At 47.1% G+C, this 16,638-nt stretch overlaps 1 protein-coding gene across 3 annotated transcripts in view; it reads left to right on the forward strand.

Annotated features, from left to right (window-relative positions):
• Positions 1 to 16,638, forward strand: part of LOC137571264 (dehydrogenase/reductase SDR family member 4-like) — a 103,324-nt gene that overhangs the window by 23,511 nt on the left and 63,175 nt on the right. For 2 of the 3 annotated variants that reach the window (XM_068280143.1, XM_068280144.1), the window contains exons 2-3: positions 10,160 to 10,277; positions 14,580 to 14,703. In XM_068280143.1, the coding sequence (XP_068136244.1) occupies positions 14,582 to 14,703 (122 nt within the window). In that variant the 5' untranslated portion in view covers positions 10,160 to 10,277; positions 14,580 to 14,581. The remainder of the gene's footprint in view (positions 1 to 10,159; positions 10,278 to 14,579; positions 14,704 to 16,638) is intronic. The other variant, XM_068280145.1, reaches the window with a different exon arrangement.

Here is a 16,638-nt window from a genome sequence, read left to right on the forward strand (position 1 = left end):
GACGTTTCTCAAGATGAACCAGGCGTGGGTGGAAGGCGAGTTCCTGGCCCCTGTTGTCGGCGAGAGGGGGACATGAACTGGCTGCCGGAACCATCGTTAATGTGCCTTACCACCCTTTACCACCTCCTGGCTCCTGCTCACTAAGCCAGCCTGGTTCACTTTGACTATTACGTCGCCTGCAGCCACACATTTTACACCTACAGTGGGCTGCTGTGTACTGCCCTTCTGCTGTCTGTCTGTGTTTCCCACTGCCAGGGTACACAGAATTACCTTCTTCTGCTGCCACTCTGCCACCAGCTATTACGTCAAACAATAGCTATATTGGTTGCAAAACCAAAAACCAAAAAACCATTAAAAAAAAAAAAGGTTTAATTTTTCTGAGGTGCCCGGGTTGAAAACTGTGTTGTCCCAGTTGTGTATTGGACACAATGTGGGCTGCACGACCGCTGTCTGGGACCTCCTGTTGTGTTTATTTACAGCCCTGGTATCACCGCTAGGTACCAGGGCTATTATGTCACGCTGCCTACCTGCTGCCACACTCACACTGCTCCTCCATACCTCCTCCTGCTGCTGCTGCTGCTGTCTGTCTGTCTGTGTTTCCCACTGCCAGGGTACACAGATGATTTACCTTCTGCTGCCACTCTGCCACCAGCTATTACGTCAAACAATAGCTGCTCGCCTACTCCTCCATTCCTCCTCCTGCTGCTGCTGTCTGTCTGTGTTTCCCACTGCCAGGGTACACAGATGATTTACCTTCTGCTGCCACTCTGCCACCAGCTATTACGTCAAACAATAGCTATATTGGTTGCAAAACCAAAAACCAAAAAACCATAAAAAAAAAAAAAGGTTTAATTTTTCTGAGGTGCCCGGGTTGAAAACTGTGTTGTCCCAGTTGTGTATTGGACACAATGTGGGCTGCACGACCGCTGTCTGGGACCTCCTGTTGTGTTTATTTACAGCCCTGGTATCACCGCTAGGTACCAGGGCTATTATGTCACGCTGCCTACCTGCTGCCACACTCACACTGCTCCTCCATACCTCCTCCTGCTGCTGCTGCTGCTGTCTGTCTGTCTGTGTTTCCCACTGCCAGGGTACACAGATGATTTACCTTCTGCTGCCACTCTGCCACCAGCTATTACGTCAAACAATAGCTGCTCGCCTACTCCTCCATTCCTCCTCCTGCTGCTGCTGTCTGTCTGTGTTTCCCACTGCCAGGGTACACAGATGATTTACCTTCTGCTGCCACTCTGCCACCAGCTATTACGTCAAACAATAGCTGCTCGCCTACTCCTCCATTCCTCCTCCTGCTGCTGCTGTCTGTCTGTGTTTCCCACTGCCAGGGTACACAGATGATTTACCTTCTGCTGCCACTCTGCCACCAGCTATTACGTCAAACAATAGCTATATTGGTTGCAAAACCAAAAACCAAAAAACCATAAAAAAAAAAAAAGGTTTAATTTTTCTAAGGTGCCCGGGTTGAAAACTGTGTTGTCCCAGTTGTGTATTGGACACAATGTGGGCTGCACGACCGCTGTCTGGGACCTCCTGTTGTGTTTATTTACAGCCCTGGTATCACCGCTAGGTACCAGGGCTATTATGTCACGGCGAGCTGCCTGCCTCATTGACTGCCTGCTGCCACACACTCATCCTCCTCCTCCTGCTGCTGAATTTACCTCCTGCTGTCTTTGTGTTTCCACTGCCAGGGAGCACATACAATGGCGCTTCCAACATGCGTGCGTCCACCAGCTATTTGTTACGCTCAAAAATAGCTGCATTTCTTAAAAAAAAAAATTGAAAAGAGAAATACGTGAAGAAGAAGAAGACGATATTGAAAAGGAAGGAGAAGATGAAGATGAAGAAGAAGAAGAAGATGAAGAAGAAGAAGATGAAGAAGAAGAAGATGAAGAAGAAGAAGATGAAGAAGAAGAAGATGAAGAAGAAGAAGATGAAGAAGAAGATGAAGAAGAAGAAGATGAAGAAGAAGATGAAGAAGATGATGAAGAAGATGAAGATGAAGATGAAGATGAAGAAGATGAAGATGAAGATGAAGATGAAGATGAAGATGAAGATGAAGATGAAGATGAAGATGAAGAAGAAGAAGAAGAAGACAATATAGAAGAAGAAGAAGAAGATATAGAAGAAGAAGATCGAGAAGAAGAAGAAGAAAGATAAAGAAGAAGAAGAACAAGTATATACAGTAACACTACTGAACAAAATTAAGGACACAACTTCTCTTTCCACATTTTTTTTTAAAGGAACATCCCCACATAATCACTTGCTGTTGTTACTTGGAAAAAAAGAGGTTTCTTGCATCATTCACCCTCAAAACAAGTGTTGGAAGCTATTTAAGGCCAATTCGAATAGTCAGCTCGAATAGTTAGCTCGAATACCGACTCGAATAGTGAGCTCGAAGTCCGAGGTCGAATCGAATAGTAAAAATTATTCGACTCGAATATTCGACTGACCTCGAATAATTTACTATTCGAATTCGACCAAACTCGAATTTTAAAAAGGGGTATTTGAGCATCACTAACTCCTACCAGGTTTCTCGGGGTGTAAGGCATAAAACTCCCTCCTTAACTCGTCTGCATGCATGCGTGAGCCCGGTACCCATTGCCTCTCCTCAATGCCGTACCCTTTCCAATGTACAAGGTACTGTACCGAGTTTTGTACCGTGCGTGAATCTAACATTTTTTCCACTTCATATTCGGGTTGGGCATCTACTAACACAGGAGGAGGAGGAGTGGGGCCCACCTGGACTGCTGGTTTAAGAAGAGACACGTGGAAGGACCTTACCCCCCGCATGCTGGTGGGAAGGTCAACGGTATAAGTAACATCGTTGATCCTCCTGACTACCGGGAATGGACCCACAAACCTGGGACCAAGCTTGTCAGAAGGTTGTCTCAAGGTCAGGTGACGGGTTGACACCCAAACCAAATCTCCTGGTTGAAATTTCCACTCTAACGAGCGTTTTTTGTCAGCTTGACCTTTCTGACTCTGAAATGCTTTTACCAGATTATTCTTAATGGTCCACCACATGTCCTTAAATGATCTTTGCCAAGCCTCCAAGGCTGGAAATGGAGTGGACGCAATTGGCAACGAAGAGAATTTAGGTAGTTTACTGGTTACTATCTGAAATGGACAGAAACCTGAGGAAGAACTCTTTAAGTTGTTGTGGGCAAATTCTGCATAAGGTAAAAATTTAACCCAATCACTCTGCGCCTCGGCAACGTAACATCTCAGAAATTGCTCTAACGATTGGTTGACCCTCTCCGTCTGGCCATTTGTCTGTGGGTGGTAACCCGAGGAAAACGACAGTTTCATGCCCATTTGGTGACAGAATGCCCTCCAAAATTTTGAAACAAACTGGACTCCCCGATCGGATACTATGTCTTCTGGAATGCCATGCAGTCGGAAGACATGGGTGATAAATAAATCGGCCAGTTCCTGGGCCGAGAGGAGTCCCTTCAGGGGCACGAAGTGGGCCATTTTACTGAAACGGTCGACCACCACCCAGATGACCGACATGCCTTCAGATCTAGGAAGCTCTCCCACAAAATCCATGGACAAGTGGGTCCATGGTTCACTCGGGGTGGGCAAAGGCTGCAGTGTACCTACAGATGCCAGCCGGGAGGGCTTGCTTTTTGCGCACACCGCACATTCCCTGACAAACTCTTTGCAGTCAGCTGCTAGCAAAGGCCACCATGCACATCTGGCCACGAGATCTTGCGTTCTAGACACCCCAGGATGTCCCGCATTTTTATGAGAGTGGACCATCTCCAAGATCTGGAGACGGAATGGTAACGGGATAAACAACACCCTGTCTGGTTTCCCTTCCGGGATATCCTGCTGGAAAGGACTCAAAGTCTCCTTCCAGTCCTCCCAAGTCTCAGTAGCGGCTAACACCACTCTTCGTGGGACAATGGTCTCGGGAACAGAGGGCTGTGCTGTCTCCGGCTCGAAACACCTAGAGAGTGCATCTGCCTTGGTATTCTTACTACCTGGCGTGTACGTAATCAAGAACGTAAATCTCGAGAAAAATAGAGACCATCGAGCCTGCCGATGGCTTAACCTTTTAGCCCCCTCGATGTATTCCAGATTCTTGTGGTCGGTATAAACCGTGATAGTGTGCTCAGCTCCCTCTAGCCAATGACGCCACTCTTCGAAGGCCAATTTGATGGCTAGGAGCTCCCTGTTGCCTATATCGTAGTTTCTCTCTGCCGGAGAGAACCTCCGGGAAAAATAGGCACACGGGTGTAATCTACCCTGGAGACCAGAACGCTGAGACAGCACAGCCCCCACCCCGACCTCCGAGGCGTCTACCTCAACAATAAACGGGAAGGAAGTGTCCACGTGTCTCAGTATGGGCGCTGAGCAGAACAACCCTTTTAAAGTAGAAAATGCCTGTAAGGCCTCGGGAGGCCAATGAGTGGTGTCTGCCCCTTTTTTAGTAAGGCTAGTGAGGGGTGCGAGTACTGTGGAGTACCCCTTTATAAACCTTCTATAATAGTTCGCAAACCCCAAGAACCGTTGTAACGACTTTAACCCCACCGGCTGCGGCCACTCCAGGGCCGCGGAAACCTTGGCAGGGTCCATAGACAGACCTGAGGTGGAGATTAAAAATCCCAGAAAGGCAACCGACGTGACCTCAAAAATACACTTCTCGAGTTTAGCGTATAACATATTCTGCCTCAGTTTGTCTAATACAATCCTGACATGGGTTCTGTGTTCAGAGAGGTTGTTAGAAAAGATGAGAATGTCGTCTAAGTAGACTAAAACGAACTTCCCTAACACCTCCCTAAAAACCTCATTGATGAGTTCCTGGAAGACGGCCGGGGCATTACATAACCCGAAGGGCATCACCCTGTACTCGTAATGCCCGTCAGGGGTATTGAAGGCCGTCTTCCACTCGTTGCCCTTTCTTATACGCACCAGATTGTATGCCCCCCGTAAATGTAGTTTTGAAAATATCCTAGCCTTCGTGACCTGTGTGAATAAATCGTCTATAAGTGGCAACGGGTAGCGATTCTTCACTGTGATTTTGTTAAGGCCACGATAATCGATACAAGGCCGTAAGCCCCCGTCTTTCTTCTTAACAAAAAAGAAACCTGCCCCAGCGGGTAACCGGGACGGCCGAATGAAGCCCTTGGCCAAGTTCTCTCGGATATACTCCTGCATGGCTAGTTTTTCGGGGGCAGATAAATTATACAAATGGCCTCGAGGAGACATACAACCAGAACGAAGGTCAATAGGACAGTCAAACGGGCGATGCAGGGGCAATTTATCCGCAGCCTTGGGACAGAACACATCAGCATAATCCAAGTACTGTTCCGGTACACCTTCCACCTGTACCCTGGTTTGACCTAATGTCAGCCTCCCCAAACACTGCTGGAAACAATGAGGTGACCATGCTGTTAACTGCCCTGTGGCCCAGTCTATCTGCGGAGAATGAATTTGTAACCACGGCATGCCTAGGATAATGGTGGAGGTTGACATGTGTAACACAAAAAAATGTAACTGTTCCCCATGCAATACCCCTATGGTGAGCTTCACCAGCGGAGTCTGTGACAGGGCACGATTCCGTTGCAAAGGGGAATCGTCCACTGCCGTGACCTGAATGGGGGGTCTCACGGGAGTGAGTGGTAGACCCAACTCCTGAGCAAATTCGAAGTTCATAAAATTAGCCGCTGAGCCGGAGTCGATAAAAGCTTCAGTGGCTACAGACTTATCATCCCATGGGACAGTACAAGGGAGAAGCAATTTTCTTTCTTTAAGGGGTGAGGATTGTGTGCCCAGGGTGTCACCCCCCACTACTCCTAGGCAGACCCGTTTCCCGACCTGTTAGGGCAGTTTCGCACCCTATGCCCTGCTGCAGCACAGTACAGGCACAACTGTTCCGTCATTCTCCGCCTTCGCTCCACCTGGGTCAGTTTCGATCGACCAATCTGCATTGGTTCGGGCGGAGGCAAGGCCAGAGAGGGTGAGACAGGCGGAGATGGTGCTACTAGGGGTGTAGCAGATGGTGCCGCATAAGATGTCACCCTGACACGGTGACTGCCCCTAGTCTGCCTCTGATGGCGTAGCCTACGATCAACTCGAATGGCTGATGATATGGCCTCATCGACTGTCTTAGGCTCGGGTACAGTTAACATTAGGTCGGAAACCTCCTCCGACAACCCGGACAGGAAGTAATCCATCAGGGCAAAATTGTCGAATCTGGCGGTGACTGACCATCTACGAAATTCTGCCGCATAATCCTCGACCGAACCTCTGCCTTGCCGCAAAAGTTTGAGCTTCCGCTCAGAGGACGCAGCAAGGTCAGGGTCGTCGTAAATTACGGCCATGGCCTTAAAGAATTCCTCTACCGAGGTCAGAGCAGTATCGGTAGGAGGCAGGTTGTATGCCCATGACTGGGAGTCAACAGTCAGCAAATTTTTAATAAAGGTGACCCGTTGGGTCTCAGTCCCCGAGGATCGGGGTCTCAACTCGAAGTACGATAACACTCTACTCTTAAAATTCCGGAAGTCAGACTTGTGGCCGGAAAATTTATCAGGTACAGGCATGCGAATGTCGTCACTAGGAGGGGATCGCACTGAATCAACTGACGTCTGGAGGGTTCGCACTGAGCCTGATAGGGCATCGATTAAGGCTTTGTGCTGGCCCAGTGCTTGATGGATACTGTCCACCGAAGTGGCAAGCACAGTCAGAGGATCAGCGCGTGTTTCCATCTGTTTTTTGGTCTGGCGTTCTGTAACGATCGGTGAGCACAGAGAGGATCTGATTACCGGTGATCTGCAGTATCACGGGGAATACAGATGTATACCAGATTATATGTGATCTGCAGTATCACCGATAATCCGATATACTAGCTAACCTCTGTTCACCTGAGTAGAGTGTAGTGTTTGGTGTAACAGTAACACAGAGGACTAAGCCTCAGTGCAGCAAGGAGTACTGCATGGATTCCTTCCGCAGACCTGAGCTCTCCAAGACGGGAGGAGTCAGACTGACAGTAGGAAGGCTGATCTGAAAGTGACACTCTGGAGAAGGTGTCACTGACAGGACAGGGAACCGCCTCCAACAGTGAGGTCGGTTCTTGAGGTCGGACAAGCCAGGTCGTACACACACGGACAGATAACGTACAGTATCGTAAAGCAAAGGCGGAGTCAAGGTACAGGCAGGGTTCGGCAACAGGGTATCAGAAATATCGAGGTACAAGATCAGGAGGCAGAAGCAGAGTCTAAGGACGAGCCGGGGTTCGGCAACAGAGTATCAGAAATATCGAGGTACAGGATCAAAGTTTCAGGAGGATAGTCAGGCAGGCAAAATAGGTCATAACAGATAATCACAATCAAACTAGTACTTTAGCTATCAAAAGAATCTAGCTAAGTGTAGGATTACAGCTCCAGCTGGTCCCGGCACACTTGCGGATTTGACTACGGATCTGGGTGCTTCCACGTATGTGATCGCAACGCCAGACAAGGAGCAAGTGAACAGCCAGCAGTATATATACACAAGGACCTTTCCAGGACCTCCCTAATTGCTGGACCAATGGGAGCAGTGGAAAATGTCAGCTGACCCCGCTGGTCAGCTGACTCCCTTCTGACTGTTATTTAAACTCTGCCTCTGTGCGCGCGCGCGTGTAACTCTGAATCCAGGTGGACTATGAGTCCCAGCCACACCAGAACTGTTTAGCAAAGTCTCGAGTGCGGGAGCCGCCTCTGATGCGGATTCCGCCGTTACCAATGCGGATTCCGCCGTACTGCCTATGCGGCATGCAGCGTTTTTTCCGCGTTGTGACGCCATGCTGGGCGCGGAAACAGCCGCCTCACCTTGAGAGACGGCGGCTTTTCCGCGTTTCCTTACAGGTTTCCTTTGTTTGTTCATTTTACTGAATTCTAAACATCTGACTTATTTTACCAAATGCTCTAACCTTTGTGAATGGACATTTATTAATATTTACTTTTTAATGCGGTAACAGCCTTAGTGAATTGGCATTTGGTAAGATGTTTGGTTAAATCAGCTGTTTTCTGCATTAGGCTGCTTTCACAGTGAGACGTTACAGGCGCACGTTAATGCAGCCTGTAACGCACCCCCACCACACAGTAATAAAAAATCAATGAGCTATTCACAGTGCCCACGTTGTGTTACATTGTATATTCACTGCACTGCCGTGTAGTGATTGGAAGTTCGGCTCGATTCATTGAATCGATTCATTGAAAAGAGCCGGACTTCCCATCACTTCTGCTGTGTTTTCTTCCTGGAGCGGCTGCTGATTGGCTGGCAGGACCACGTGATGCGGAGTGTTCCAATCACATGGTCCCCGCAAGGTATGAGGCAAAAAAGCCGCACCAACAGCCGCACAACGTAGCTCACTCTGGCGTCTACCTCCAACACCACCATGCGTTGCGTTAGGGGCACGTTATGCGACCATAACATCCCCTAAAACGCAACGTCTTGGTGGGAAAGAGGCCTTACTGAATGTGGCAATGCTTAGTGAATTAAGCTGCTGTGTGTTGCTACTGGTGTGCTGTGGTTTTACTTCACCTATAATTAGAAACAGTACATATCTTGTGCAATTTATAACTTGAATATTGAATACTCCTGCAGTGTTTAAAAATATAAAAGAGATAACATAGAGGTCGCCAAGAGCTTTTGTAAAGCTGGAAAACACGTGAGTTCTGACTGTGGATGTTTTTGAGAATCACATAAATCTCAAACGCATTATGTGCATTTGAGATTAGTAATGAAGGGAGTTCAGTGAGGGGCCCAATGATAGCGCCATGGCCCCACCCGCGAGACTATCGGCACCAGTAACTAAGCGGGCAGCCATGATTGACAGATCTGAACAAGCTGAGCAGCAGCCATGACTGGAGCCTCTCTCCACCGGCTCTTTGTGGGATGCGCTCTTGCCCAATCCACATCCATTGACCCCTCTCCCTACACACACACTACACACACACACTACACACACACACACACACACACACACACACACACACACACAAACACACTACACACACTACAAACACTACACACACACACACACACACACACACTACACACACACACTACACACACACACACACTACACACACACACACACTACACACACACACACACACACACTACACACACACACTACACACACACACACACACTACACACACACACACACTACACACACACACACACACTACACACACACTACACACACTACACACACACACACACACTACACACACACACACACACTACACACACACACACACACTACACACACACACACACACACACTACACACACACACTACACACACACACTACACACACACACTACACACACACTACACACACACACTACACACACACACTACACACACACACACTACACACACACACACTACACACACACACTACACACACACACTACACACTACACACACACACACTACACACACACACACTACACACACACACACTACACACACACACACTACACACACACACACTACACACACACAGACAGACAGACACACACACACTCTTTTGGGGGAGAAAAAGTATGTCTTAGGCTACGTTTCCACTGTAGCGTGACATTTTCGCCTGCAAAAAAATCGTATAAGATTTTTCTGATTGGTGAAAATTTGCATGTAAATTTGTATGCGTTTTATGTGAATTTTCGTACGCGAAAATTCGCATTAGTTAAATATACATAATCTGCCTAGTAACAGCTTAGTCATGACTGCTGACAATTTCCTGTAACCATGGATCTAATGCAAAATTTCATGCAAATAACGCGAAAATTCGCATTGCCTATACAAAGCATTGTACGCGAATCGTACGCTATGTCCGAAAATATGATGCAGGACCTCAGATTTTTTCACGCGTACGAACGCTAACGAAAATTCGCATGGAGTGGAAACGGCTGCATTGACTTACACTAGTTTTAAAATCTATGCAAATTTTCTGAGCAAAAAAACTGACACAAAACGCACAAGTAGAAACATAGCCTCATGGTCTGAAAAGTTGAAAAGTACAGTATCTCCATCAATGGATGTGTATGGTCTTTTTCTCCTAATTACTAGCCAAAAATACTTCACATTATGTTGCAAAATTGATTTAGGTATTAAAGCCATTTGATGGACTGTTTCTTCTGGCAGGTGGAGACACATTTTAATCGCCTGCTCCACGTCAGGAATGAAGTAGGCATGTTATGATCTCCTCAGTTCCTGTGGGAACAATCAAGAAACCTGAAACAGATTCCTAAAAGAAAGAAAGGTATTTTATTAGTACAAAGCTTATTATTGCTCTTAAACATATTGCTTACTTGTGTACACTTTTTTTCCCTGTATACTTGACTATGTAGGTGAATAAATACATAAAACAAGTTATTTTAAAGGAGTACTGTAGGGGGGTCGGGGGAAAATGAGTTGAACTTACCCAGGGCTTCTAATGGTCCCTCACAGACATCCTGTGCCCACGCAGCCACTCACCGATACTCTGGCCCCGCCTCTGGCTCACTTCTGGAATTTCAGACTTTAAAGTCTGAAAACCACTGCGCCTGCGTTGCCGTGTCTTCGCTTCCCCTGATGTCACCAGGAGTGTATTGCGCAGTCCCAGTATGGTCTGCACCTGTGTAGTACGCTCCTGGTGACATCAGCAGGAGCGAGGACACGGCAACGCAGGCACAGTGGTTTTCCGACTTTAAAGGGACACTGTAGGGGGGGGGGGGTGAGGGGAAAATGAGTTGAAGTTACCTGGGGCTTCTAATGGTCCCCCACAGACATCTTGTGCCCGCGCAGCCACTCCCCAATGCTCCGGCCCCGCCTCCTGTTCACTTCTGGAATTTCAGACTTTAAAGTCTGAAAACCACTGCGCCTGCGTTGCCGTGTCCTCACTCCCACTGATGGCACCAGGAGCGTACTGCGCAGGCCCAGTATGGTCTGTGCCTGCGCCGTGCACTCCTGGTGACATCAGGGGAAGAGAGGACATGGCAACGCAGGCGCAGTGGTTTTCAGACTTTAAAGTCTGAAGTTCCAGAAGTGAACCGGAGGCGGGGCCGGAGCATCGGTGAGTGGCTGCACAGGCACAGGATGCCTGCAGGGGACCATTAGAAGCCCCGGGTAAGTTCAACTCATTTTCCCACGACCCACCTACAGTATCCCTTTAAAGTCTGAAATTCCAGAAGTAAACCGGAGGTGGGGCCAGAGCATCGGTGAGTGGCTGCGCGGGCACAGGACATCTGCGGGGGACCATTAGAAGACAAATAGACAAGACAAATAACATTTATATTGCGCTTTTCTCCTTGCGGACTCAAAGCGCCAGAGCAGAGCAGCAGCCACTAGGGCGCGCTCTATTGGCAGTAGCAGTGTAAGGGAGACTTTCCAAAGGTCTCCTACTGAATTAGTGCTGGCTTACTGAACAGGCAGAGCCGAGATTTGAACCCTGGTCTCCTGTGTCAGAGGCAGAGCCCTTAACCATTACACCATCAGCCAACTGCTGAAGCCCCGGGTAACTTCAACTCATTTTCCTCCGACCCCCCTACAGTATCCCTTTAAACCCCAGCTGCATTACAGAATACGTTTATCTTTACGGATATTTTTACAGTACATAATTCTTGTTTGTCACCTTTTTGTTTTAAAGAGGAACTGTAACGACAAAACGGCCCCTGGGGGGTACTCACCTCGGGTGGGGGAAGCCTCAGGATCCTAATGAGGCTTCCCACGCCGTCCTGCGTCCCTCGGGGGTCTCGCTGTAGCCCTCCGTACAGCCGTGACGCAATATTTACCTTCCTGGCTCCTGCGCAGGCGCTCTGATGCCTCTCGGCGCCAAAGTAGGCGGAAATACCCGATCGCCGTCGGGTCTGCTCTACTGCGCAGGCGCAAGTTTCCGGCGCCTGCGCAGTAGAGCGGACCCGACGGAGATCGGGTATTTCCGTCTATTTCCGTGCCGAAAGTCGCCACAGCGCCCCCGCTGGAGCCAGCAAAGGTAAATATTGAACTGACAGTCGGCACAGTCGCCGGCTGTTCGGAGGGCTGCGGCAAGACCCCCGTGGGACAGAGGACGGCGTGGGAAGCCTCATTAGGATCCGGAGGCTTCCCCCACCCGAGGTGAGTACCCCCCAGGGGAGGTTTTTGTTGTTACAGAGTCTCTTTAAAGCATTTTGATATTAAAATGTTACAGCTAATAGTGATGTAGCAAACATTAAATTTTCGGTTCGTGAATGCGAATGCAAATTTTCCACAAAAGTTTGCGAATGGGCAAACTGCGCAAACCACCATAAACTTCAATGGGTAGGTGAATTTTAAAACCTATAGGCTCTGTTTCTGGCCACAAAAGTGAATGAAAAGTTGTTTCAAGGGGCCTACCACCTGGACTGTGGCATGCCGGATGGAATCTATGGCAAAAGTCCCACCAAAAATTAAGTAGTTGATGCAGAGTCGCGTTTCAATCTCTAAAGGGCAGAATTCACATTACATTCCTAAATTTGTGGAATTAAGTGCTTTAAAACCTCAGGCGTGTGTACACAGCGATAAGGTAGTATAAAGGTTAGGCCTGGTCCACACTGACAGACGAACGCAAAGAGCTTTAGTGATAACGTCAGGTGAGCAAATCATTGTTTTTGCTAGTTGACATTGACACCTCCAGGACATAAATGTTACTCCTCTCGGCAGCAATCGTTGCATAGTGGTGTGTAGTAGCCGCTGTGCTTGTGCGCACGTTCATGGCAGTAAAGGCGATAGCGGTTTACCAGCCCCTATGGTGAGGTTGAGGTAGTTCAATGAGAGTTAAGTGACCAAAAAAACGGATTCTGCACTAAGGACTAATACAGGGAGCAGTAGTGGATTCTAGATGCCAGTAGTGGTGGTGAAGGATTATTGGGTTATGGCCGATTCACTACTAGGACCAGCAGACCTGTCTCCAACAGCTAACATGTGCACTGGATACACAGAACTGCAATATAACAGTAGCAAGAAAAAGAAAAACAGGCCTTAGAATAGTGAACTACTGTAACACTAAGCACTGACTGCACCTACTGTATTTGCAACAGATAAAGTGCACTGTGTGTACACACTGAACAACAATATCAAAACATCAAAACACAGCCTTTAGAAGTATTATAGCAGCAAGAAACTCCACTGGGGACACAGAACAGAGGCCTAACTAACGCTTTCCCTAATAGCAGTCCAGTTCTGTCCCTAATCTCCTTCACAGCAGTCACAGTCAGAGTGTAAAATGGCTACTGTGTTGGCTTTCTGATAGGTGGGGGGCGGTCCAGGTGGGAGGGATAGCTGATAGGCTGCCATGTGTCTGCTGACTCTGGGGTGAGGGGTCAATCTTTGGCTCCATTATAACGTATAGGGGGTGACTCGAACACACCATATGTTCGCGAATAGATGTGAACCCGAACATGCGTTGTTTGCCATGAACTATTTGCGCCATCTCTAACAGTTAACCACTTTACCCCTGCCCGTACGGATTTCTCCGTCCCTTTTTCCATCCTTTAACCCCCAGAGACGGAGAAATCCGTACTTTGCGCACTCCCGCCACTGCCCGCGCTCCCGCTCGTAAACACGCCGCCCGCCGCTAGTAAACACGCCACCGCCCGCTCGCCCAGAGATCAACGAACGGGAAAATCCATTCCCGTTCGTTGATCTAAGCCCCGCAATGATCCGCTGCCGCTCGGCTGAGCAGCGCGATCATTGTGAGCAATAACAAACTCCCAGCCTCTTTCTACTTCCTGCAAGCGTCCGGAAGGACGCTTGCAGGTCGCATGAAACAAAAAGTTACTGTTGCCATCTTGTGGCCAAATAGTAAAACTACACCCTAAGCATTTTTTACACACAAATAAACTAGTTTTACACAAAAAATTAACTCCTTACCTCCCACACTCCCCATTTTTTTTTTTTTTTTGTAATTAAAAAAAAATAAAAAATTTACAATTTTAAAAAAATACATAAATAGTTACCTTAGGGACTGAACTTTTTAAATATTTATGTCAAGAGGGTATAACACTGTTACTTTATAAACTATGGGCTTGTAATTAGGGATGGACGCAAAACTGAAAAAAATGCACCTTTATTTTCAATTAAAATATTGGCGGCAAACATTGTGATAGGGACATAATTTAAACGGTTTTATAACCGGGATAAATAGGCATATACATTTAATGGGTTTTAATTACAGTAGCATGCATTATTTAAAAACTATAAAGGCCGAAAACTGAAAAATAATACATTTTTTCCCACATTGTTTCCTATTTTCCCATTAAAACACATTTAGAATAAAATTATTCTTGGCATAATGTCCCACCTAAAGAAAGCCTAATTGGTGGCGAAAAAAACTATTGCGATAAGTAATGATAAAATTATAGACGAATGAATGGAAGGAGCGCTGAAAGGTGAAAATTGCTCTGGTGGTCAGGGGTAAAACCCCTCAGTTGGGAAGTGGTTAATAGTCTTTTCAGACATGAACGTTTTAGAATACACAGAAGAAAGATTTTACTGTGTTTTTAGAACAAATATGTCCAAACTAAAGCATAACTAGTTTTAGCTAATGCAATTGTACTTTATTTTACAGATATGTGGAGGATGCAGTCCAAAGAAGCATTGATAAACAATTATTCGACAAGTATAGCCTCAGGTTCACGCAATCAAAAACCTTTGCAAAATAAGGTGGCAATTGTGACAGGATCCAGCTATGGGTATGTTAAAGCCATTATTAACCTGATAGCAGTTTCAAACAAAATTCTTAGTTTGAAACTGTTCTAATCCTCTGCTGGCAAATCTTGTTTGGCTGCCTAGTACAGCTAAATGAGTGGGTGGCAGGGGACAGTTATAGCTACCTGTTCCGGATGGCTTCTTCTCCTCCACCCGTGGCTCTGAACTTCCGAAAGTTCTTCTGGGTCCCCATCAAATCCGATCACATATGACATGTGATGGGGTTCCAGGAGACCTAATCAGTGTTACAGTGCCACCCGGTGGTGGAAGAGGGTTGATGGAAGAAATCGAATAAACTCTTCCATGACCTGCAGGTGTGTAGGGTGATCAAGGAACATCCTGGAAATAAAAAAAAAAAGCACAGAGATAACGGGAGCCCAAACAGTACAGTATGTCACAACGGAGGTTAAGACAAAGACAAGACAAATAACATTTATATTGCACTTTTCTCACTTGCGGACTCAAAGCGCCAGAGCTTCAGCCACTAGGATGCGCTCTACAGGCAGTGCAGTGTTAAGGAGACTTAAATGGTTAAGATGTAAATTGTAATACTCACAGAGGAAGGTTGCAGACGGGCAACTGACCACTATAGGCAGGGGGAGAAGCACTAGGCAGGGGGAGAAGCACAAACCCGACTCCACTCGGGTGTCCAGTTGAGCTGGACACGGTCGATCTCTTTGAAAAAATTCTAGATGGTTATGGGGGTGGTGAAAACACACCTGACCAAATAGAACACCCCTCCAAAAAATAGGTGGTTAACACAAAGGGGAAAAGAGTTGCCCAATTTATGGGGGCATACATTGCTTTAACACTCCAATGAAAAAAGTATGAGGTGGCTTACCTCAATGAAGACAAATTCGTATAATAAACAACAAACGTCAATTTGGGCCGGATTTAGGCCAAGGCCACCACAGGAGCAAGGGCAACAAAGCAGCAGGCTGAACTTATGCAGCATTTGCAAGCTTGCAAATGCTGCAATGCAGGGAGATCAGGCACGCGCATGACCGCCATGCTCTCTGTGCATGTTTGCATTGTGGCAGGCAGCTATGGACTTGGGCAGCATTGGAGATAGAGGGGAAGAAGAAGCTTCTGCACTGGAGTCTAGCTGAGAAATGAGTGACAGTGATGGCTGCTGTGGTGTGAAGGCGAGCTGGATACCTATACTGAAAGTGGGGTGGGAAAAGGAGGGATTAATGGAGTCATCTGACTACCTATGCTGGAGGGAAAGGGGGAGGGGTCACCTGGCTACCTATACTGGAGAGGTCATCAGGCTACCTATACTAGATGGAATGTGGGTGAGGGTTCATCTGGCTAGTGGCTATCTATGCTGGAGGAGGTCATCAGGTTACCTATACTAGAGGGAAGGGGGGAGGGGTCATCTGGTTACCTATATATATCTGCGCCAAGGACCTATGATACTCCAAAAAAGCCACCAAGAAGTTAAAAGTCCTAAGATAGACTTCCTTGACATACACTTCTCAAAAAACTTCAGCGCTGATTGGCATCATAATTTCAATTCCACCACCACACCCTTCAAAGTGCAGGCTTACCAAGTGGATGAAAGACCCAGATTATAAGGTCTGAGAGTTTGTGGTAACCATTCAACGATCACTGCTTCTCCAACATATACCAAAATAATCCACTCTTCTTCATCCGTCACAATAATCCTCAGTATAAAACCATAATCAAAGAATAGATCTAAGTGTACTCCGTTTTAAAAACAACAACTTTTAATTGCTCAGCAAATACCAATAAAATACTCACATCCAGGCCCTTTCCACAGGGACCCATAATGTACAAGCGCGTTTGTAATCATAAGGTGCCGTTCTTACACCAACCACTCGTAGGCCCAGGTCCGACCGGTTTCGCTATGGCGTCATCAGAAGCTAGCCCATCGATCATTTATTATTATAGATTAC

This window comes from Hyperolius riggenbachi, chromosome 4 (genome assembly GCF_040937935.1).
Source record: "Hyperolius riggenbachi isolate aHypRig1 chromosome 4, aHypRig1.pri, whole genome shotgun sequence".
Lineage (NCBI taxonomy): Eukaryota > Metazoa > Chordata > Amphibia > Anura > Hyperoliidae > Hyperolius > Hyperolius riggenbachi.